The sequence below is a fragment of the Balaenoptera acutorostrata genome, chromosome 19 (genome assembly GCF_949987535.1).
Source record: "Balaenoptera acutorostrata chromosome 19, mBalAcu1.1, whole genome shotgun sequence".
In the NCBI taxonomy this organism is placed as follows: Eukaryota; Metazoa; Chordata; class Mammalia; order Artiodactyla; family Balaenopteridae; genus Balaenoptera; species Balaenoptera acutorostrata.
In genome coordinates, this window is record NC_080082.1 from 63,857,423 (window position 1) to 63,881,064 (window position 23,642).

The 23,642-nt window shown below is 55.3% G+C and overlaps 2 protein-coding genes across 6 annotated transcripts; both read right to left on the reverse strand.

Moving 5' to 3' along the window:
• Positions 1-7,117: 7,117 nt before the first annotated feature.
• Positions 7,118-11,385, reverse strand: SBK2 (SH3 domain binding kinase family member 2). Its single transcript, XM_007181346.2, has 3 exons — positions 11,133-11,385; positions 8,851-9,053; positions 7,118-7,947 (listed from the first exon to the last, which is right to left on the reverse strand). The coding sequence occupies exons 1-3, from the start codon at positions 11,383-11,385 to the stop codon at positions 7,357-7,359; spliced, it is 1,047 nt and encodes a 348-aa protein (XP_007181408.2). The 3' UTR covers positions 7,118-7,356.
• Positions 11,386-13,485: 2,100 nt separating this feature from the next.
• On the reverse strand, positions 13,486-18,567 carry SBK3 (SH3 domain binding kinase family member 3). 5 transcript variants are annotated; one of them, XM_007181343.2, is made up of 4 exons: positions 18,153-18,567; positions 17,477-17,627; positions 16,746-16,948; positions 13,486-15,470 (listed from the first exon to the last, which is right to left on the reverse strand). In XM_007181343.2, the coding sequence occupies exons 1-4, from the start codon at positions 18,195-18,197 to the stop codon at positions 14,784-14,786; spliced, it is 1,086 nt and encodes a 361-aa protein (XP_007181405.2). In that variant the 5' UTR covers positions 18,198-18,567; the 3' UTR covers positions 13,486-14,783. The 5 variants fall into 5 exon arrangements, with proteins under 5 accessions (XP_007181405.2, XP_007181404.2, XP_057390331.1 ...); XM_007181342.2 differs by having other exon boundaries at positions 16,746-16,951; XM_057534348.1 differs by having other exon boundaries at positions 16,746-16,849; positions 17,961-18,567.
• Positions 18,568-23,642: the final 5,075 nt, after the last annotated feature.

The window sequence follows — 23,642 nt, forward strand, 5'->3', positions numbered from 1 at the left end:
CAGTTAATTTCCTTTCTCCAGCCTCAGTTTTTCCACCTGTACAGTGGGGATAGTGGTCGTGCCTGCCTCCTGGGGCGGTTGTGAGGATTAGATGGGCTAGTGCAGGTGAGGACAGAGCTTAGCACATGTGCTCAGTTAACAAGAGTGACCATGACCGCTCCTAACCGTGCTTCTCTGTGCCCGATACAATGTGGACTCTTTATACACTACATCCCACCCTCACTATAGCCCTTGGAGGGAGGAACTTGACCCCTGTTTCAGAAAGGGCATTGAGGCTCAGAGAGGGCAAGCCCCTTGCCTCAGTCCACAGAGAAGAGCTGCGGGGACTCAGAATAACACAGTGCAAATTCCTCGGCGTCAGACTTGGCCTGGGGTTCCAGGTTAGGGTTCCACGATGGCCCCCCGCTGAGTGTCCTTAGGTGGGCCCCCTCCTCTCTCAGCCTCAGCTTGTAAATCGAGGGCTGTCTTGGGAGACCCCCCAACTTGTATTCTGGCTCCTGCAGCCTCAGACAGGGAACCATTCCCTCCTCCCCACCTCTCCCCAGACTGGAGCCTGGCTCAGAGGTCCTGGAAGGTCATGGAGCTGCTGCCCCCGCAGTCCTGCAAAGGCCAGCAGGGTCCAGTTACTTGCTGGGGGCAGGGAAGGATATTGTCCGAGGGTCTTGATAGATGAACTGTCTGCCCCTGTCAACAGATGAAGGAACATGCTGAGAATCCTGTCCCCCGGGTCTCATTAAGCCCTAAGACTTAAATAACTGCTGACTAGTAACCTGGGGAGCGCCTCTGCATACATTCCCCTTGCTGTCCCGGCTAGTCGGGGCTTCAAGGATGGCAACCCAACTTGGAAGCAAGAGGTCCCCTTTTTCGTTCCCAGGTGGGAGCAGGTGCACCCCTACTCCAGGTAGCCCCAGAGGGCCCCACTGGGGGTTCAGGCTCCTGGCGCCCCTCTGCAAGCCAGGGTTGGGGAAGCTTCTGTGCACTCGGGCCCGAGGCCCCTCCACCCTCTGCCACCTCCTGCCAGCCCTAAAGAAGCGGGTGCTTAATTACCCGGTCACTCTATCCCCGCTTGGCCAGGCAGCTAAGCCCAAACATCTGGCCCCGGGGCCCATGGCCAGGATAGGAGGCCAGCCCCCACCTACTGCTGGCCCTGACCCTGGACGCCTCCCACAGGACATCTGAGCCTGACCCTGTGCCTGCCAGCTTGCAACAAGCCCAAAACAGTAGCTGCAGAGGCCTAGCAAGCTTGATGCAGAGAAAACATCTGACAAAATTAACACCCATTCATGGTTTACAAACAGGCACACACACGCACTCTTTGCAAAGTAGGAGCAAAGGGAACATCCTTAATCAGACAAAGGGTGGAAAGGGAGGCACAGACCTGTCATTTCCCACAGGCGCTATGACTGACCACATAGAAAACCGCAAAGAATTGGACTTCCCTGGTGGTCCAGTGGTTAAGACTCCGGGCTTCCACTGCAGGGGGCACGGGTTCGATCCCTGGTCAGGGAAGTTCCACATGCCGCGTGGTGTGGCAAAAAAAAAAAAAAAAAAGAAAAAGAAACCCACAACGAATCAAGCGGACAAATGTTTAGCATTAATGAGAGTTTAGCTGGGATGTGGGAATCAATACTCTAAAATCGTGTTCTCACAATTCCTTGCAGCTCAAAGTGTGACCCATGGACCAGAAGGGTTGGCCGCCCCTGGGAGCTGGTTAGAAAAGCAGAATTTCGGGTGCCACCCAGACCCACCGGATCAGAATCTGTGCTTTAACAAGGTCAGGGGTTAGGGGTGCAGGGTGGGGTGGTGGTGATAGGTGGGTGCTGCCCAAGTCATCTGCATGTCTGTACTTGAGCAGAACTGAAAATGAACTAATGCAGAGAACAATGTCTCTGAGGCCCTACAAGCCTGGCGCCCTTCTGGGTCCCAGGTAAACGCTTTCCTGCAAGGAGGGTGTGGGTTGGTTGCAGCCCCACAGCTTTAACGTTCTGCGGCCAATAGTCGATCTGATGCGCATTGTGATTTTTTCGTTTTTTGGGGATTTTTAGGCCACACTGTGTGGCATGTGGGACCTGGTACCCTAACCAGGGATCAAACCCGGGCCCCCGGCATTGGAACCACTGGACCACCAGGAAAGTCCTGTGCATCATGATTTTTGATTTTGTGTTTTGCACTGGATGATTCTGTGTTTTGAGGTCGATGGGACAAGGACGCATTCTCTGGGCGCTGGGAGCGGGGGCTCATGCAAAGCCCCGCTTCCCCTATAGGTTCTGGTGGCCAGACGCCTGGCTGTCCAGCCTCAGGCAGGCTCCACGACCCCCTACCCCTTGAGGGTCTGCCAGTGGTTATCCTGGTGCCCAGGGAGCATGACATTCAGTAGCAAAGGGGGGGGGCGCAGGGAGGGAAAAAGCTTTTTTTTTAAAACAAGAAACCCCACGTTTTCTTTTTTTAAATATTTATTTATTTATTTGGCTGCGCCGGGTCTTAGTCACGGCACGCGGGATCTTCACTGCAGCATGTGGACTCTTGGTTGCGGCACGCGGGATCTAGTTCCCTGACCAGGGATCGAACCTGGGCCCCCTGCATTGGGAGCACGGAGTCTTAGCCGCTGGACCACCAGGGAAGTCCAGCGTTTTCATTTTGTACTGGACACCCACAAATTTTGTAACTGGTCCTGCTCGTATACTTGGGGTTCCCCAGCTAGGGTGTAGCCAGAACTTCCTTGGTGATCACGGGCCCAGGTACAGTTTGTGGGGTGGGGGGTGAGTGGGGGGTCAAGACCAAAGGCTTTGGTATCAGATTCTGCCACCTTTGGACTTTAGGGTCTTTGGAAAGTAGGGGCCTTGACAGTCTCGTCTGTAAAATGGAGAGAGACGTGAACGGGTCCTGTGTGATGAGTGGGTCCTGAATTCAGCGCTATTAGAAAAAGGGCAGGATTTTTCCGTTTTCCTTTTCGTTTTAATGTGAACTCAGAGGCTCAGAGAAGGAAAGGAATCTAATCAAGGTCACAGCATGAGAACCTTGGAAATGCCTGTTTTGGTTTTTTTCTTTTAAGCAGCCTCATTGAGATGAAATTTACATGCCAATTTCACCCTTCTAAAATTTTTATTGAAATATGGTTGATTTACAGTGTGTTAATTTCAGGTGTACAGCAAAGTGATTCAGTTATACGTACATCTATTCTTTCTTAGAATATATATATATATATTCTTTTTTAGATTCTTTTTTTAAAATTAATTAATTAATTAATATATATTTTTTATTTTTGGCTGTGTTGGGTCTTCGTTTCTGTGCGAGGGCTTTGTCTAGTTGTGGCAAGTGGGGGCCACTCTTCATCGCGGTGTGCGGGCCTCTCACGGTTGCGGCGTCTCCCGTTGCGGAGCACAGGCTCCAGACGCGCAGGCTCAGTATTTGTGGCTCACGGGCTTAGTCGCTCCGCGGCATGTGGGATCTTCCCAGACCAGGGCTCGAACCCGTGTCCCCTGCATTGGCAGGCAGATTCCCAACCACTGCGCCACCAGGGAAGCCCCCTTTTTTAGATTCTTTTCCATTATAGGTTGTTACAAGATACTGAGTATAGTTCACTGTGCTATACAGTAGGACCTTGTTGGTTATCTATTTTATATATAGTGGTGTGTATATTTTAACCCCAAACTCCTAATTTATCCCTCCTTCCCCCTTTTCCCTTTGGTAATCATAAGTTTGTTTTCTAAGTCTGAGTGTATTTCTGTTTCGTAAATAAGTTCATTTTATCATTTTTTTAGATTCCACGTATGTGATATCATATGATATTTGTTTTACTCTGACTTCACTTAGTATGATAATCTCTAGGTCCATCCAAAATTCACCCTTTTTACATGTACAATTCAATGACTTTTAATATATTCAGAGAATTGTGCAACATTTAGCACAATCTAATTTTAGAGCTTTTCCACCACTATCGCCACCCCTAAAACGAAAGCCTGTACCCATGAGCAGTCAGTCACTCCCCATTTCCCCTGGCAATCACTAATCTTTCTTCCTCTGTGGATACACAGAATCCTACAGGAGATCATCTTCTGTGACTGGCTCTGTGTTTTTGAGGTTCATCCATGATGTAGCACGTGTCAGTGCTTCCTTCATTTTTATGGCTGAGTAATACTCCACTGGATGGATAGACCACATTTCTTTTTTTTTTTCTGCACCACGCGGCTTATGAAATCTTAGTTCCCCAACCAGGGATTGAACCTGGGCCCTTAGCTGTGAAAGCGTGGAGTCCTAACCATTGGACCGCCAGGGAATTCCCTAGACCACATTTCTTTTATCCCTTTGTTAGTGGCTTGACATTTGGGTTGTTTCCACTCTCGCTATTGTGAGCAATGTTGCCGTGAACATTTGTGTGGAGGCGTGTTTTTATTTCTCATGGGCATTTACCTAGGAGCAGAATTGCTGGGCCATATCGTAGCTCCATAGTTAATTAACATTTTGAGGAACTGCCAGGCGGTCTTCCAAAGCAACTGCCCCATCTTTTACATTCCACCAGCCCCATAGGAGGGCTCCAACTTCTCCACCTCCTCGCCAGCACATGTTACTGTCTGTCTTTCCACTACGGCCCTTGCCTGGGTCCGAAAGCTTTTCGACCTTCCTTTCCATGTAGGTGTCCCAACTCGCATCTCCTCCAAGGGAGGGGCGGCCACCTCAGTAACACACACCCACATACTCACACTCATCCTTACTCTGTCACACTCACACCCACGCTCACACACGTGTGCTCAGGCCCCCAGTCCCCTCAAGACCCCTCCCCCAGGTCCTGATGGCCACAGGACACTCCTACAGTTTAAGAGCATCGACCTTGGGACTTCCCTGGCAGTCCAGCAGTTAAGACTCTGCACTTCCAATGCAGGGGGCGCAGGTTCGATCCCTGGTCGGGGAACAAAGATCCCACATGCCGTACAGCGCGGCCAAGAAAATAAATAAATAAATAGATAAATAAATAAATAAGTAAGTAAGTAAGTAAGTAAGTAAGAGCATGGACCTTGGACAGTTGAAGAGCTGGCCTGGATTTGAATCCTACCTCTGCCCAACCTTCTGTGTGACCTCGGCTGCTCTGGACCACCTGTGTCCACCCCTGAAGTGGGGAGGATCTAAGGGACCCCTTCCAGTGTGTTCAGGACATGCCACCTGCTGGGAGCTGCTTGAGGGGTAAGCGGCTTCATTCGAGTAAAGTACTACGATTAGTATTATGTGTCCTGTAATTAAGTAATGCTAAATTAGCACCACCCCATCCACCCTTGCCTCTTCCTCCAGCCCTCCTGCGGGGGCCTATCGCTGGGTCATTGTCACCTCCCCGTTAATCCCCAGCTGCTGCCACCAATTAGCACCCTCTGTGCCCACCCCCAGACCCTGCTCCTCTCCACTCCCCCGCCCCTCAGCCCCACCCCACCCCCCAGCCACCTCCAGCTTTTTTGGGACACATTCTTGGCCTAATTGCTTGGGTTATTTCAGATTCACGGGTGAGGTGGCAGGAGGTCCTGCTCATGCTCCCCCTACTGCACCCACCATCTTATTCTCCTCCTACTCCAGGAAGCTCACCTGGATTGCCCAGGACAGGGGCCCATGTCCCCAGGTCTCTGGACTGAACTTAGATTGAAAGGATCCTCGGGGTCACTCCACACAGGCTGCCTCCACCACACCCCTCCCCTCCAGGCAACACCTTGGTGGCCACAGCAGGGGCCCTGGGGGGTGCAGGGCCAGGGAGAGGGTGACACATGATCCAGCCCTGAGTTGTAGCCATTCTCTAGGCGGGCGGCCAAGGCGGGCACAGAGAGGAAGAGAGAGTGTTTACAAACAGGGCGGCTGCCAAGAAGGGGCCAGGGTGATGGGTGGCGGGGGGGGGGGGGGCGGTGTGTGAAGGAGAAGAGGGCCCAGCTGGTGACTGGCAGCTGTACCTGTGACTTGTCTTCCCCCTGCTACACACACACACACACACACACCACATGCAGGCCCAAAGCCTCACAGACACGTAAACATCTCACTGCACACAGTGAGATGCACGCAGACTTCCATTCTCTCCCCTCACCCAGGCAGTCACACGATTACATGAGCACACGGGGGCTCAGATGCTTGCGGACACACAAAACCCATGCACTCATGTCATCTGCATGGGGTGAGACACATTCAAACCCTCATGTCTCTCTCTCTCACACACACACAAACACACACCATTATTTACACACACACGTGGGCTCACACTCATGGACACACAGATACCCAGAAATACACGCTCAAGTTCCTACCCACCTGAGAACAGCTGGACACTTTCCAGCTCTGGTGGCTAATCCCTCTCCTTCTCACACATATGTGTGCAGAGTAGGTGCAAACAGTGCTGACACACTCACTCCCAGGCACGCCCACAAACGCACACGCGGAGCCAGCACCTCGCAGGAGCACCCGGTGGGACCACTGTCTGCCATTCTTTCTGCCTCTGTCTGTCTCTCCCTTTCTCTCTGTCTCTGTCTCTCCTCCACAACATGCTCTCCAGGGCACACAGGCACACACACGCCGGCCTTCTCTTTCCCACACTGCCAGACCGACAGCATCACGGGGACCTAAATGCCAGGTGGACTTTATTTGCAGAGAGCGGTTGGGGTGACAGAGAAGACAAAGCACATTATCAAGAGGGCGTGGGCCCAGCACGTGGGGAGGAAGAGGGAGTTAGGCAGGGAGCGGAACCCAGCAAGACAGAAAAGACAGGGGCAGGAAGACAGGCATACACGGAGGGAGGCCGTGCAAAACCAGGTGGGTGTGTTTACTGAATAAGCACCTGTGGACCACCTACACGGGGCAGGATCACCCCTTCTCCGTGGCATCCAACAGAGAGCAGGACAGGCTGAGATCCTGGGTCCCCGGGAGCCCACATTCCAGCCGGACATACAGAATAGCCGCCACTACGAATAAATAAATCCATCCTACGGCTGGAAGGGAGTGAGTGTCACAGAGGCAAGGGGAGCGGAGTGAGAGGAGGGGGCTGGGAGTGCAGGCTGGGGGGCGGCTGTAGTGTCCCGCCGGGGGGGGGGGGCGAGGGGCGGCCTGGCTGAGACAGCTTGGCAGGAGGTGCGGGAAAGCACCGAGAGCACCGCAGGCAAAGGGCGCAGCGGGTGCCAAGGCCCGGGGAAGGTGGGCAGGTGTGGACAGACACGGGGTGCTCTCGGAGGCCCCCTGCCCCCGGACCAAGGCAGCGGACAGACGCCCCGACGTGGGACATAAGGACAGAAAGGGGAAGATCGTGAGACAGAGACCAACAGACGGCAGAGCAGCCAGCCGCCACCCGTGAATGCGGAGGAGACCTCAGGATGGGGGCCCGGGCCGCCCCCGCGCTTCTCACTCTGGGTCCCCCTTGTCCCACTGGGGCACCTCCTCAGCCTCCCCCTCCCGCTGCCTCCAGGGCCGCCCCAGGTAGTCCCGGATGGAGCTCACGGGGCTCCTCCTTCGGGGGTGAGGGTCCAGCAGCCCCCACAGGAGAGCGTCGGCCGTGGGCGTCAGGCCACGCCAGGGCTGGGGACGGGCCTGGGGCTGGCCTGAGGCCTGCCAGGTGACGTAGTCCTTGTAGTAGGGGTCGGCCTCCACCAGGGGCTGGTCCCAGGGGAAGTAGCCCGTGAGAAGGCAGAAGAGCAGGACGCCCAGCGCCCAGGCGTCCAGGGCGGGCTGGATGGGCAGGCCCTCGGGGAGGGGCGGGGGGCCGCAGAGCTCCGGGGCCGTGTAGGGGATGGGCGGCCCCACCAGGCGCAGCAGGGTCCCGCGGGGCCGCGTGTGGCCGAAGTCGGTCAGCTTGACCCACCGGCAGGCTGGGTCGCACACCAGCACGTTCTCCGGCTTGAGGTCCCGGTACACCAGGCCGCGGGAGTGGATGTGCTCCAGGGCTGAGGCCAGCTGGGCCGCGCAGCGCTGGGCTGCTGGCTGCAGGAGGCCCACCTGTGGGTGACAGGTGTCAGGGTCCACCACCCTGCCCGCCAGCCAGAAGGGAATGGGGCCGTAGCGCTTGTCCTCGGCCCCGGGGAGCAGGCCCAGGGGATGGAGGACCCCAAATAGGGTGGCTCTGGTGAGGCCTGGTGTGAGCCCCGTGGGGCCTGGTGTGAGCCCCATGGGGCCTGGTGTGAGCACCGTGAGGCCTGGTGTGAGCCCCGTGGGGCCTGGTGTGAGCCCCATGGGGCCTGGTGTGAGCCCCGAGAGGCCTGGTGTGAGCCCCGTGGGGCCTGGTGTGAGCCCCAAGAGGCCTGGTGTGAGCCCCGAGAGGCCTGGTGTGAGCCCCGTGAGGCCTGGTGTGAGCCTCGTGGGGCCTGGTGTGAGCCCCGTGAGGCCTGGTGTGAGCCCCGTGGGGCCTGGTGTGAGCCCCGTGAAGCCTGGTGTGAGCCCCGTGGGGCCTGGTGTGAGCCCCGTGAGGCCTGGTGTGAGCCCTGTGGGGCCTGGTGTGAGCCCTGAGAGGCCTGGTGTGAGCCCCGTGGGGCCTGGTGTGAGCCCTGTGAAGCCTGGTGTGAGCCCCGTGGGGCCTGGTGTGAGCCCCGTGAGGCCTGATGTGAGCCCTGTGAGGCCTGGTGTGAGCCCTGAGAGGCCTGGTGTGAGCCCCGTGGGGCCTGGTGTGAGCCCTGTGAAGCCTGGTGTGAGCCCCATCGGGCCTGGTGAACCTCAGTAGGGTGCAGTGTTGGTTCTGTGGCAGCCGTGAACTCCTTAGAGGCCTCACGATTCCACAAGACCTGCGGGCCCAGTGGGGCCTCTGCAGGACTACCTGAGTCACGATGCAGTGAGTGTGATTCCTGAGGCCTAGCTTGGGTAGGGGCGTCTACGTGGGACCCCCTGAGCCGTGGGAGGCTGACCCACCTTGGGCTGGATGAAGGCGATGAGGTCCCCGTGCAGGACAGGCTCGGTCAGGAAGCTGTAGGAGTCGACTGACTCCACGCCAATGCCGTAGGCCGCCACGATGGCCGAGTGCGAGCCCAGGGAGAGGCCCACACAGAACTCGTACAGGAAGCCTCGGAGGGTGGTGGAGGCCTTCGGGAGCTGCTTCAGGGCCAAGGCTGTGCCTGGTGGAGCAGGGACAGAGGTGAGAGGTGCACGAGCCTAGGCCCGGCCCTGCTGCCCCTCAGCCTGGACTCTCCCCCACATGCCGCCCTCACCTCCTCCACCACCTGCCCCCTGCCAAGCCTGCCCTAAAATAGCGTGGCCACTGAAACAACACCAGTGGTAATGATAATAATAATAATGATAATAGTGTTCAGTGAGTTTCTACTCTGCTGTCTTGGAGCAGGTAGACCGGTACCACAAAAACTGAACTCAGAGCCTCCAATGACCTTATTGGGCCCCTTGTTCCAGCAAACCCATGCCAAAAAGCCATGTTTGAGGCAATCGGGGAAAAGATACCCTGAACTGGGTATTAGACCCCACTAAGGAATTATTGTGAATTTTGCCACACGTGGAAACAACCTCCTAGAATGTAAGCTCCCAGAAGGCAGAAACTCTGGTTTCTTCAATTTTTTTTTTTTTTCTTTTCCATTACAGTCCTTAAAAAACTGAAAATAGAGTTATCATATGATCCTGCAATCCTACTCCTGGGCATATATCTGGTGAAGACTCCATTCAGACACATGCACCCCAATGTTCATAGCTGAACTATTTACAATAGCCAAGACATGGAAGCAACCTAAATGCCCATTGAGAAGTGAATGGATAAACACAGAATGGAGTATTCCTCAAGCCATAAAAAAGAATGAAATCGTGCCACCTGCAGCAACATGGGTGGACCTAGAGATTGTCATACTGAGTGAGGCAAGTCAGACAGAGAAAGACAAATAGCATATGGTTTCTTCAATTTTTGAGTCACCAGCTGCCAGGGCCCAACCTTGCCCATCTGTGTGTGTGATGGGGGAGGGTCAGGTCCTTACCTAAAATGCTAACCATTCCCCTCCCCCTCCCCAGCTGGGTGCAGCAGTGCCTCTTCTGTTCACTGACAATGCCCTGAATTCCCACCATCAAGCACAAGCTGCCTTCGATTTTGAGGACCTGGATGAGGCCCCCTTACAAACCCTCTGTTCCCCATTATCGCCTCCAAGTTCTGTGATGACCCAGGTCTGCATCTTTTTGCACCTTTCTATGTTATGGGCTGACTTGTGTCCCTCCCCCCCCCCACTCCCCACTGCGAAATTCATATGTTAAAGTTCTCGCCCTGCAGTATCACAGAATATGACTGTATATGGCTGCGCCACACGGCTTGCGGGATCTTAGTTCCCCATCCAGGGACTGAACCTGGGCCCGCGGCAGTGAAAGCGCAGAATCCTAACCACTGGACCGCCAGGGAATTCCCTGGAGAGAGGGTCTTGAAAGAGGTAAAATGAGATCATTGGGGTGGTCCTTAGTCCAGTATGACTGGTGTCCTTATAAGAAGAGGAAATTTGGACACAGACATGCACACAGGGGAGACGGTGTGAGGACACAGGGAGAAGGTGGCCGTCTGCAAGCCGAGGAGAGAGGCCTCAGGAGATACCAACCGTGCTGACACCTTGATCTCAGACTCCCGCCTCCAGAACTGTGAGCCCCCCCCCCCCAGTCTGTGGTACTTTGTTATGACAATCATAGGAAACTAACTCACCCTCTCCCCATTCGTGCTGGGAGCTCCCTGAAGGCCGGGCTGGCTCAGACTCCTCCTTGGGGGCCCAGCAGCCCCCTGGACAGGGCTGAGCCCTGCAGTCTCCTTGGAAGGTGACGACCAGATTGGGGTCGGGGAGCACTTATTGCACAACCACCGTGTGCTGGCCTTGCTAAGCGCCTGGCAGACAGCACGGCTCTGCGTCACTCCCACGATGACCACTAAGCCGGCCACATGTGAGGGCCACGAGAGGGGGCTCTGTTTTCCTCCCCACTGTCCCCAGCAACTAGAGCTACCGACACGTCCTCAGAGAATCACAGTTCTTTCAGAGAAGGACTCATCACCCACGTTTTCAAAGGAGGAGGCTGAGCTTCAGAGAGGGTCGGGGAGTTACTAAGAACACACAGCCTGGAAGGGGCAGAGGCAGGACTTGACTGAGGTTTACAGACTCCCCAGCCTTGGCTAGCTTCTGCCTGGGCCCACACCACTGCCCCCCGCCTCTGTCCCCAGGCCCTTGTACCTTTCTGACGGTGGGTGACCAGCAGGACCCGGCCAAAGCGGCCCTGGCCCAGGGGACGCACATGCTGGTAGAGCTCGTCCACCTCGGCCTGGACCAGGGTCTGGGCGCTCAGCGCCATCATGTCCTCCAGCGCCAGGGCCGCTTCCTGGCCCTGCCGCAGCTCCTCTGCCGTGAGGCCCCCCAGGTCCTCCGCAGAGCCGTTCTCCACAGCCCCCATCTCCACCTGTTTCTCCTCTGATGGCTTCCCAGGCATCTCTGCAAGGGCAGAAGAGAGGGTGACCAGGACTTAGGTCCTGCCAGACCAGGGGCCAAGGGAGGAGGAGCTGGGGGCCCGGAGTTCTGGGTTCAGGGAGGAGGGGCTGGGGTCTGGGACCCCTAGGTCTGAGGGGGGAAGGGCTGGGGGCCCAGACCCCTGGGTCTGAGGGGGGAGGGGCTGGGGGCCCGGACCCCTGGGTCTGAGGGGGGAGGCGCTGGGGGCCCAGAGTTCTGGGTTGAGGGGGGAGGCGCTGGGGGCCCGGAGTTCTGTGTTGAGGGAGGAGGGGCTGGGGGCCCAGAGTTCTGCGTTGAGGGAGGAGGGGCTGGGGGCCTAGACTCCTGGGTCTGAGGAGGAGGGTGGAAGCTGATTGGCTCAGGCCATCGTGACTCATTTTCCCTTCTTATTAGAGGCATCTTGGGAGTGGGGAGACCAGTCGCGGGTTGGGGTGAGGTCAAGCCTGAGGCCACAGATGTCCCTCGCCCCACCCCCACATCCCTGCGCCACCTGATGGCCTGAGGATGAAAGATGAACCAGATAACTCGAGACACACCCCCACCTGTTTCCAAAGCAAACAGACTCCGGCCCTGGGGGTGGATGAGCAGCTTCAGCCCCCTAAGAGCAAACAGGTGCTCTCTGCCCCCAGGGCCTGTGCAGGGCAGGGTGGCTCACACCAGGGCCTGGGGAACGCCTGGGTCCTGGGTGGGAGCAAGCACTCGGGAATGATCACCAAGCCCTTAAGTGGTCTTGGGTCCAACTCAATAGCCCCAGCCCCTCCCCCCTCAGACCCAGGGGTCCAGACACCCAGCTGACCCCTCTGCCAGGACCTTATATAACTCACACATCTTGGGACCCCCCCGCCCGAGACTCTGTGTCCCTGACACTCAACCACTCTACAGTCTCAAGGTCTGTAATTAGCCCCTGATCCCCCAAAGAACCCAGGACTCTGACCACCTGCACAGCTTCACTCTCAGGCCCACCTCAGGCGGTCTGACCCTTGCCTCCTCCTGACCCAGGCTCCAACCTCCGGACCTCACCTTCTCCAAGGCTGGCCTGACCCTTCGGCTGCCCGCTGTGGTCAGTGCCCAGCACTCAGAGCCCAGGCCAGCAGAGGCCTGCCCTGCAGCAAGACCCCGCCCCCACCTAGGGGGTCGTAGCCCCGCCCCAGGCCTCGCCCCTTGAACCTCAGCGGGAGAGCGACATCGTGCGTTGTCTCCCAGAACTGGCTCTGGCCAGACAGATGTCCAGCCCAGGATGTCAGTCCTCCCTCTTCAGACCAGACCCCAGCCCCTCCTCCCTCAGACCCAGGGGTCTGGGCCCCCACCCCCTCCTCCCTCAGACCCGGGGGTCCGGGCCCCCCAGCCCCTCCTCCCTCAGACCCAGGGGTCCCGGCCCCCCAGCCCCTCCTCCCTCAGACCCGGGGGTCCGGGCCCCCAGCCCCTCCTCCCTCAGACCCAGGGGTCCGGGGCCTCCAGCCCCTCCTCCCTCAGACCCAGGGGTCCGGGCCCCCAGCCCCTCCTCCCTCAGACCAGGGGTCCGGGCCCCCAGCCCCTCCCCCCTCAAACCCGGGGGTCCGGGCCCCCAGCCCCTCCTCCCTCAGACCCGGGGATCCGGGCCCCCAGCCCCTCTTCCCTCAGATCCAGGGGTCCTGGTCCCCTGTAGAGGATGAAATCATTTCTCCAGCTTGCCCCTGCCTTGACCCCAGCCAGCTGCCCCATCAGTGCCCCACTGACAGGTCAGACACAAGTGTTTAGTAAGGGGCGTCCGGGGGAGGAGACATGGGGTCCTGTGTGGGGAAAGGATGAGACAACAAGATTCCAGAATGATGCAGTGAGAAATGACCTCAGCCTCGGAGCAGAGGGGCAGCAGGTGGTGCAGCCACTGGGAAGTGAAGGCCCCGCGGGGAGGGGAGGAAGGGAGGGGAGTCCCAGTTATGAGTCTGCAGACTTCAGAGTTGGGGGGGGGCAGGCAGGGGCTCCCAGCACTGAAGGAGGAGGCAGGGGCGGGGACCTGGAGGGTTGCACCCACCCCCTCAGTTTTCGAGCGAGATGATAAATATGAACTCACTTGATTCTTTTTAAATTTACGTTTTATTCCAGAATCATTTTTCGATATACAGGGCAGCGGCTTTGAGCTCCCATGTCTCCTCACCCAGCTCCCTGCCAGGTGAATCCCTCACCCAGCCGTCGGTGCGTTTGTCCAAATGAAGACAGTAGCCATCAGTCAAACGCTAGACGCTTCTCGTGTCCACCCACAACCTTTACCTGTCCCAGGGTCCAATCCAGGACACCCCGCTGTACGGAGTGAACTCACGTTTTTAAATCTAGAAAGCACGCAGGACAGATTCCCCAGAAAGAAGCAGGTCCCCATGACCGTGCTGGGGGCGGGGGATGCGGCCTTGGATCCACGCAGCCCCTGCCCTGCAGGCGGGAAGCTTCACAAGTCAGGGGTCTGTGTGCTGGGATGGGGGTGGCGTCAGGCCGGCCCAGGTGGACACAAGATCCCAGCAAGCCAGCCGCGGCCCTCGGCGTGGACGGGACCAGCACACGCCGCGGTGCTCGCGCTCTCAGGGAACTGGCGCAGGAGGCTCGCCGTGTGAGGGCAGAACCCGAAAGGACGTACAGGTGAACAAGGCCAAGTCCGTCCTGGGCAGCCTGCGAGGGGAGATGGAAAAGGTGGGGGCGCAGATCGCTGGGCTACAAGTTTCGGAGGAGCCGGAGAGGCCCCCGGGGCGGGGTCTACTTTCTGGAGGCCTGGAGTTGGGAAGAAGGCATTCTCGGGGGAGAACACAGGGTTTCCAAACGTCTGCAGGCAAGAGAGGGTGTGTGGGTGCCTGTCTGTGTGTTGATTTAGGTCCAGAAAGGATGAGTGCCTCCCTTAATGTCCCCCAGAGCCCAGGGAAGTGGGAGGGATGGAAGGCGAGGTTTCCATGGTGTTGGATCTGGAAAGCCCAGATTTGGTGCCGTGGCCACCGGGGTCACCTAAGGCCTTAGAGGAGAGGTGTGACCAAATCACAAGTCCATAAGCACCCAACATGTCCCCACCGTGCAGAAATGCATCTACGGGGGAAACAGCACCTTCCTTCAAGAAGACACGTTCAGGACAGAAGGGAGAGGAAGGGTGGTTGAGGGAGGAGGGGTCTAGACCCCTGGGTCTGAGGGAGGAGGGGCTGGGGCCCTGGGCTCCTGGGTCTGACGGAGGAGGTACCGGGGGTTCCGGACTCCCGGGTCCTCAGTCGGGAGGGGAATTGTGCATCCGAGTCCAGCCTTTGGTTGGGAGAGATGCAATGTGTTCCCTCTCTGTCCTCCCGGGAGCAGCTGTCTTTCCATCCAGGTGGCCATGGGGGCTGGGGGAGGGGCCTTTGGCCCTAGCTCTGGGCACCCGTCCCAGTCACCTGGTCAGGGCTCTCCGCCATCTGTCCCCGTCCTCCCACCATCTTTGTCGTCATTCTCCTCCTCCTCTGACCACTCTTCCAGGCTTGCTCCCCCCTCTTCCTCCTCCTCCCCAACTTCACTGCACATACTCCCCAAGCACCCAGGTCTCTCTTTGTTCTTTAACCCCCAATCATCCCCCAGGAAGTCCAGGACAGCCAGTGGGGGTCTCCTAGTCTCGTGATCCAGGTCCAGAAGCCCCTGGAGCAGTGCCAGAGCCGGGGGCGCAAACTGGTCCCAAGGGGGCGGTGGTTGAAGTGGCTGGGGCCTGTTGATCATCCAGCCAGCAAAGGCCTCGAACTCAGGGTCAGGGGCTAGCGCCACGTCCCAAGGGAAACAGGCAATGGCCGCACAGAAGAGAAGCACCCCCAGCCCCCAGGAGTCCACTGCTGGTCGCAGGGGCAGGGTTTCAGGGGGCAGCAGGAGGCAGAGCTCGGGTGGGGCGGAGGGCAGTGGCCATGGCGGGGCAGAGGTTGGGCTGCCCTCAGGCCGGGTCAGACCCAGGTCACCCAGGGCCACACGGCTGCAGACAGGGTCGAAGACCAGCACGTTTCCTGGCTTGACGTCCGCATGGACCAGCCCCCGGCCATGGAGGAAGTCCAGGGCTCCAGCTACCTGGGCCACCACCCGCTTCACCTGCAGCTCTGGGAGGCCCTGGAGTCAAAGAGAGAGGATGAAGTAAAGGCTGCCCTGGTTTCCTCTTTATGTTGCTTCTTGGGGTTCAAGAATCCAAATCCCCAGACCAGCGGCTACCTCTCGTGTCCCCAAAACATCCCCCAACAGCTTCTCCAGATCAGCCTCAACCACAAGCTGCCTCCACATCTGTACCCCTGTAGACCAACTCCCAGATGTTTTCCTCACTGGAACCCCAAATCTCACCAGAACTTCTTTAACTTCCATCAAACTTTGTCCTAACACTCAAACCCACTCCTTATATTTCTTATCTCCTCTAAACTGACCACCAAGATCTCCAATGAAAACCCAAATCCCACACTTAATCCTAATCTTAGGCCCATACTAATTTAGGTCCCATCTCTAACTCAGACCCAGTTCTAAAGTCCCACAGTTTATTTCATCAATCGATTGATAGATCGATCCATCCAGCTAGCCAGGCAGCAAGACAGCAATCCATCCATCAAACCAGTCATCCATCCAACGATCTATACAGCAGGGTTTCCACTCAATACCCATTCCACCAGCTCGTCAGCAATTCAATAATTTGTCCAGTTATTTAATAGCCAACATCCATCCATCCATCCCTCCGTCCTTCAATCCACCCAAACATCCGTCCGTTCATCCATCCACCAATCTTTCCATCCATCCATCCATCCTACTCTTTCCCTCTTTCTCTTCCTCCCTTCCTTTTTTCCTTCTGTTTATCCCCAAGCCTATTTCAAATCCAAAGTCTATTCCTAAAGATGACCCCACCCTAACTTCAAACTCAAGTACCCCCAGAATATCATGGATTCAGTCCTGACCTGGTCTTTCTAGAGAGAACTCCATTACAGCCCTTCTCCAACTCAATCTACATACACATCCTCAGCCATCTCTGCTTCACTCTGCAGCCCCAACCGTGCTCTTCTCCACACCCGTGACCAATCTATAATCAACCCTAAATTCAACCCATCCATCTCCACCCACACCCATTCCCAATGCCAATGCCAATTAAAATCCCATCTCTGTCTCCATCCCTACCCCCTCATCAGACCTGATCCATCCTCAACCCCAATCCCAACTCCCTGCCCTGGATGGATTAGGGTTGGGGTGAGTCATGGAAACTGCATTGAGAATTAGAAATAAGGAGGTGGTTTGGGGACTTAGGGCGGAGTTAAGGTTTGGGGGTCAGGGTTGGAAACAGGATTGGGGGAGGGACAAAGTCAGACCTGGGATAAGCAGTCCCAACCTCTGTCCCTTGCCTGCCTGCCTCACCTGTTCCTCCAGCATCCCGCTGAGATCCCCACAGGGCGCATACTCCTGGGCGAAGGCGAAGTGTCGAGGGGTCTCCAGGGGTCCTGCCAGGGTCTGGATGATGCCTGGATGTAACGAGACACAGCGGCCCACACAGAACTCTCTCAGGAAGGTGGTTCTCAGGACCGAGTCCCGAGGTAGGAGCTTCAGAGCCACAACCGGACCTGCTGGGGAGGTGGGGGCAGGAGGGAACTCAGGGCGCTCTGATCTTGCTGTGGGGCCTTAGGCAAGCCACTCAACCTCTCTGAGCCTCAGACGTCTTACGCATAAAACAAGAGGGGCAGGGCATAGTGTCTAACCTCTCTGTGCCTCGAGTTTCTCCATCTGTGAAGTGGGAGTTGGAGGAGACCTTCCCTGAGGACTCTTTCTGCTCTGCCTCAGATTGCTGTGTGGCCTTGCCCAACTGCCTTACCCTCTCTGGACCTCAGTTTCCTCTCGCATAAAGTAGGGGATGCGGCGACTTGAATTTCAGTCCAAGTTGTGCTCCCGCCTTGCTGCGTGACCTCAGGCAAGTCTCTCACCCTCTCTGGGTGAGTTCCATTTTTTGGAAGACCACAGAGCTCTTAACTTTCTGGAGCTGCATCAAGAAGCGTCCTCATCAGCTCCCCGCAAGGCTGCTCCCTGTCTCAGTGGTTTCAGAGGGGGAAACCTGGGGGACATCAAGGACTGTGCCCTTTGGTGACCAAACTCACCCCCTTGGCGAGGCCGGGCAAGGAGCACGTGGCCGTAGGAGCCAGAGCCAAGCTTTCGGATGAGGTGATACTGGACACGCAGTTTCCTCACTGGGGTCACCCTGGTGGCCGTCAGCTCCACGAGCCTCTGGAGGGCCGTGGCTGTGTCCTCCTGCAGGAGAGGGACAGAGGTGGGGAGGGGGTGAGTCTGGGGCCCACCTAGAGCAGCAGGGTGGGCTGGAGGCCCAGCCCAGGGCTGAGGTGGGGGGTTGGTCCCCAGAGAGGGTGAGTCACAATGACTCACCCGCCCTCAGGCCACCTGTTTTTGTGTCCTGGCGGGGTTATGGGTGATTGTCTCAGCGACCCTGCCCACTGCCATCTGCGGGAGCCACCAAAAGCCCCAGCCCCACTGGGGGCCTCCCCTGCCCACACCACCCCTGACTCTACCCCTCTCTTTCTCCATCCTCCTCTCTTCCTGGGTTTCCCGTTCTTTGTTTCTGCGTACATTTCCCCCGGGGGTCTTGGCCTCGCTCTGTGTCCTCGGGTTTGCGTTCTTCTGGGTCTTTGATGTTTCTCTGTTTCCCTGTCTCTTCTGGTTCTCTCTGTGTGTGTCTCTCTGTGTCTGCCCCCTGGCCCTCTCCACCTCCTGCATCTCTCTCTGTCTCTGTCTCTCCCTCCCTTGTCTCCTGCTTCTCACCTCCGGGTCCCCATCCTCCTGGTTCTCGGGGTCCCTGCGCTCCATCTCAGGGTGACCTGGTGTCAGCTGGACCTCGGGCAAGCACCACTGGTCTGCGCTCCCCAAAAGCAGCACGCCCACTGAGCTCCACTGCACCCCTGAGCAGAGCCGAGGCCTGGAGCTAATCTGAAGGGTCTGCCTCCGTGCCCCTCTGCGTCCGAGCCCAGAGACTTCCCTGCCTGTCTGGTCCCCTCTCTCCACACCTCCCTGTCTCTGTCTTGCCCTTGTTCTAGCTCCCGGGTCTCAGGGTGGGTCTCCCCGCCTGTCTGTGGGTCCCCGGCCCCTCACTCCTGTCCCCACGCTCTTCCCACTGTGGCCGCTGTCTGTCTGTCTGTCTTTCAGGATGTCCGCACTCTGTCCCCCACTCTGGCCTGCCCTCCCCAGTGTCTCTCTGTCTCTCTCCCGTCTTTGTTTCTGACTCTCTCCAAGCCTTTTGTCCCTCCCTTTCTCTGGGCCCGGGACAGGGGTGTGTGTGACAGCTCGGAGACATCCTGTCCCCTCCCACCCCTCCCTCCCCCTTCCAAACTTAGACCAGCTTGGACTCTGGGCTCTGGTCCCAGGACAGAGGGGACAAAACATATTATGAACCCCCAGGGGCTGGGCCTGAGGGCAGCAGACAAAGGGGAGCCCAGCCCCTTCGTACACCTTACCTGGGATGGGAGACCCAGGGCTCTGTGCACCCACCTGCCTCCGTGGGCCTCTGGGGACCAGGGAGACCACTCCCAGAGCCCCCTAATACCAAGAGTCCCCACCCCCAGCCGTCCCCCGTCAGACCCCGGAGCTCTTAATAGCTGAGAGAGACTCTGGGGAAAAGTCTTCTTTCGTGTACTCAGCAAGGCTCTGAGCCCAGCTCTGCGCTGGGGCCTTTATACTGCATCCTCCCAGCCTCCCAAAAGGGTGGGGATTTATCCCCAGTTTACAGAGCAGGAAACTGAGGTTCCGAGTGGCCATCGGCTTACGTGAGGTCAGAGGGGAGGAGGTGTGGGGTGACCCAGGACAGGCCTGTGTGACTCAGCCCGGATGCCTGCCCCATCAGGTTTCAACTACTACTACAACCTGCTATTAATAAAGATGCAGCTAGAAAGGTCTCTGGGCCTCTGGAAGGATCCCCAGGAAACTGGCTTCTGTGTTGGCCCTGGGAACCTGGGCAGGGCTTGAGGGGGGTGCGGTGCAGAGGCGGAACTTCCTTTGTTCTTAGACTTTTCGAGGCTTGTGGAAAGTTGCAAGCGCAGAACAGTGGAAAAGGAAAGCCACAGGGAACACCCTCCGCTCCACTGACCAGACTTCACAAACGTTACTTTTTGCCATACTCTCTTTCTCTTTTCTTTTGTGGGGATGGAGTATTTTAAAGTAAATTGCAGTCTATGGAAATCATCTGGGGCAAAATGATACACCGCCTGGTGTTTGGTTTCAAATACTCCAGCGCAGGAAAAACATGGCCCAAGTGAGGGTGGGGATGTTGCGTCAACAGCACGTGTTACTGAGCACAAACAGTTCCTTTACTCTTTACTTTTGGTTCTGCTAGAAATTTTCCCTCATGAAAAGCTAAAAGTGACTAAACTACAGACATCATGATAAATTCTGCCCCAATGCTCAGGTTTACGTTTCCATCAAAGGAAGGAAAATTTCCAGCTCAACTGCAAAACTTTTATCAATCACATCGAACAGCACTAACGGTAATTCCTTAAAATAAGCTAATGCTCAGTTTGTATTCTTCATCCCCCAATTTTCCCAATTTTCTATTGCTGCTTTAGTTGAGTCAGTAATCAATGTCAACATGTGACTTTGGAGGAACTTTTTTTTTTTTTATTTTGAAGTATAGTTGACTTACAATATTGTGTTAGTTTCAGGTATACAGCATAGTGATTCTTTTTTTTAAAAATAAATTTATTTATTTATTTATTTTTAGCTGCATTGGGTCTTCGTTGCTGCACGCAGGCTTTCTCTAGTTGCCGCGAGCGGGGGCTACTCTTCGTTGCGGTGTGCGGGCTGCTCATTGCGGTGGCTTCTCTTGTTGCGGAGCTCGGGCTCTAGGTGCGCAGGCTTCAGTAGTTGTGGCTCGTGGGCTCAGTAGCTGTGGCGCATGGGCTTAGTTGCTCCATGGCATGTGGGATCTTCCTGGACCAGGGCTCAAACCCATGTCCCCTGCATTGGTGGGTGGATTCTTAACCACTGCGCCACCAGGGAAGCCCGTGGAGGAACTTTTGATCACTCTGCCTTTTGTATTATTTGAATTTCCCCCACAGCATGTTACTTATTCAAAAACTAAAACTAAAATTAAATAATGCAATGATGACCCTTCATTCAATGCTTATCAGGTGTCAGGCCCTGGCTCTTTATTTTTTAACTTTTTAAAATTCATTCAAGACTTTGTGGAGTCCTCCCGACAAGGCTTGGATGAGTAGGATGATGGCTTCCAATTTACTGATGGGGAAACTGAGCCCTGGAGAAACGGAGGCATTGGTCAGCAGCCAGAGAGAGGCAGAGCCAGGATTCGCGAGGGTCCGGGGACCCCAGGCTGCCCTCTACCACGCCCCCACCCCACTCAGGCTAGAGCTGAGTCCCTCCCCTGGGGGGCTGCAGGGCCTGCAGGGCAGCTGCTGGGCTGGAGCCGAAAGGTCAGGCTGCAAAGCTGGCCACCTGGGTCCCCCAGCGGGAGGGTGAGAGGGGCCGCTGCAGGCCTCTGGCCCTCCCCAGCCCCCCCTCAGGTTCACTGATGATCCGGGGAGCTTTGCACCTCCCCATTTAGCCACACTGCCACGTGGGGTCACCCAGAGTGACCGCGAGAGGCAGGTGTGATGGTGCGGGGGGAGGCCCAGCCCAGGCCCCGGGGTGCACACACCCCTGTTAAAGCTGGGCTCTGGGCCTCCTGCCTCGCCACGCCCCCGTGTCTGCTGCTCTCCAGCTCCCACGGACTCCTCCTGTGACCGTCTCCTGCCTCTGTCCCCCCGGCCAAGCGTCCAGCTGCCTCCATGCCTCAGTTTCCTCCTCATGAAATGGGAGCAATTGCCGGTCGTACTCAGAGCATTATTGTCAAAGAAACATTTAAAGTTTGTAACATATTATAGACTGACAATACATAATGATTGTACCTGATACAATCACAAATGCAATATACATTATATATATATATATATAATATATATATTTTATATATATATATATAATTATATATACTATGGACTATCATATATATGATGTCTGGTATATATCTTATATATTATTTATATACTTTATACATTTTTCCAAATAAAATATTTACTGAAAGATCACATCAAGTATTAACTGCACTTCAAATGTTGTGCAGTTGGGGAATTCCCTGGCGGTCCAGTGGTTAGGACTCAGCGCTTTCACTGCCGAGGGCCCAGGGTTCAATCCCTGGTCGGGGACCTAGGATCCCACAGGCCACATGGCATGCCGGCCCCCCCAAAAAGAAGAAAAAATGTTGCACAGTTGATTACTCACCTGCCCACCCCCATATCCTTGGGCCAAAAAAAGAGATAAAAAGAAAAAGAAAAAAAAAAAAAACCTGTAACATTAAATAGATGTGTCTTGTCCGGAAAGAATAAGATGACAAACTAGTAGGGCAAATCTTGGCCATTAGCAGTTATCGGGGTGCGTCGTGAAGACTGGGATGCCCTCCCCGCTATGTTCACGAGAATCATGCTGTTTTCTCTCTACTGCACCCGGGCAGGGGGCTTTGTTCCTACAGACACTGAATAAATACTGTTAAACAAAATAATGGATGAAAACACTAGACATAGCATCTAGAACAGAGCGATTGCTTAGTGATATGATCGCTCTCAACAAATACGCTGATGGCAGTTACAACAGGCCAGATACTGTGCTGGGGGCTTTATTCACCCGTGCAGGAATCTCACGGAATCCTCACCATCTACCTGTCAGAGTGGCTCTAGTATTTTTCAAGTCACACGCAGGCCACATATGACCCCTCACTGTCTGCCTGTCTGACCAGGTCAACACAGCAGTACAAACCCTTGCTATGGTTCCTCGTGCAAAAGAATATTTCAGGCACACACACACAAAAATATCCCAAATAGCCATAATAAGCACCTCCATGTCCACAACTGTCCAGCTGAAGAAATATAACTTTTCAAATATAACTGGAACCCTCTGTGTACTTACCCTTCTCCAAATCCTTCCCTTCCCTCCCAGAAGTAACCACCATCCTTAAGGAGGTGTTTGTCGTTTTTCATGTTTACAAAAAAATACTTTTGCTACACATGTATGAATCCGTAACTGCCATAGAGTATCGCCTCGCCTGTTTTTAAATGTTGTATAAATAGCATCACGTCTCTGACCTTCCGCTTGCTTTTGTGTTTGTGAGTTTCATCCGTGTTGTTACACGGAGCTCAGGCTCTTTCTTTTGCAAAGATGTTGAGTAGTCTAGTGTATGGACATATTGTAGTTTACGGATGCATTCTTCCGAGCATGGACATTTTATTTTTCTCCACTATCGTGCTCTTGCAAGCAGGGCTGCAAAGAATATTCTGATACGTGTTGCCTTGTGCTGAGTGGTACACTTCATGGGGCACTGGCCTCAAAGTGGAATTCCTGGGTCGAAAGAAAAATGCGCAGCTAAATTCTTAGATATTGCCACATAGCTCTCCAAGGTGGCTGTATCTGACATCGCCTTTTTATTTTTTTATTTTTTTTAACATCTTTATTGGAGTATAATTGCTTTACAATGGTGTGTTAGTTTCTGCTTTATAACAAAGTGAATCAGTTATACATATACATATATCCCCATATCTCCTCCCTCTTGCGTCTCCCTCCCACCCTCCCTATCCCACCCCTCTAGGTGGTCACAAAGCACCGAGCTGATCTCCCTGTGCTATGCGGTTGCTTCCCACTAGCTATCTATTTTACGTTCGGTAGTGTATATAAGTCCATGCCACTCTCTCACTTTGTCACAGCTTACCCTTCCCCCTCCCCATATCCTCAAGTCCATTCTCTAGTAGGTCTGTGTCTTTATTCCCGTCTTGCCACTAGGTTCTTCATGGCCTTTTTTTTTTTTTTTTTCCCTTAGATTCCATATATATGTGTTAGCATACTGTATTTGTTTTTCTCTTTCTGACTTACTTCACTCTGCATGACAGACTCTAACTCCATCCACCTCATTACAAATACCTCCATTTCGTTTCTTTTTATGGCTGAGTAATATTCCATTGTATATATGTGCCACATCTGCTTTATCCATTCATCTGTCGATGGACATTTAGGTTGCTTCCATGTCCTGGCTATTGTAAAGAGAGCTGCAATGAACATTTTGGTACATGACTCTTTTTGAATTATGGTTTTCTCAGGGTATATGCCCAGTAGTGGGATTGCTGGGTCGTATGGTAGTTCTATTTTCAGTTTTTTAAGGAACCTCCATACTGTTCTCCATAGTGGCTGTATCAATTTACATTCCCACCAACAGTGCAAGAG

Excerpts from the sequence above, each read along its gene's own strand:
- SBK2 (XM_007181346.2), bottom strand. The coding sequence starts at position 11,385 with ATGCCTGGGAAGCCATCAGAGGAGAAACAGGTGGAGATGGGGGCTGTG. Across the intron at positions 9,054-11,132 it reads GGTCACCCACCGTCAGAAAG|GCACAGCCTTGGCCCTGAAG; the intron begins GTACAAGGGCCT and ends CTGCTCCACCAG. Across the intron at positions 7,948-8,850 it reads TCGCCTTCATCCAGCCCAAG|GTGGGCCTCCTGCAGCCAGC; the intron begins GTGGGTCAGCCT and ends TGTCACCCACAG.
- SBK3 (XM_057534346.1), bottom strand. The coding sequence starts at position 18,197 with ATGGAGCGCAGGGACCCCGAGAACCAGGAGGATGGGGACCCGGAGGTG. Across the intron at positions 17,628-17,960 it reads CCAAGACCCCCGGGGGAAAT|GAGGACACAGCCACGGCCCT; the intron begins GTACGCAGAAAC and ends CCTCTCCTGCAG. Across the intron at positions 15,471-16,745 it reads GCGGGATGCTGGAGGAACAG|GGCCTCCCAGAGCTGCAGGT; the intron begins GTGAGGCAGGCA and ends CTTTGACTCCAG.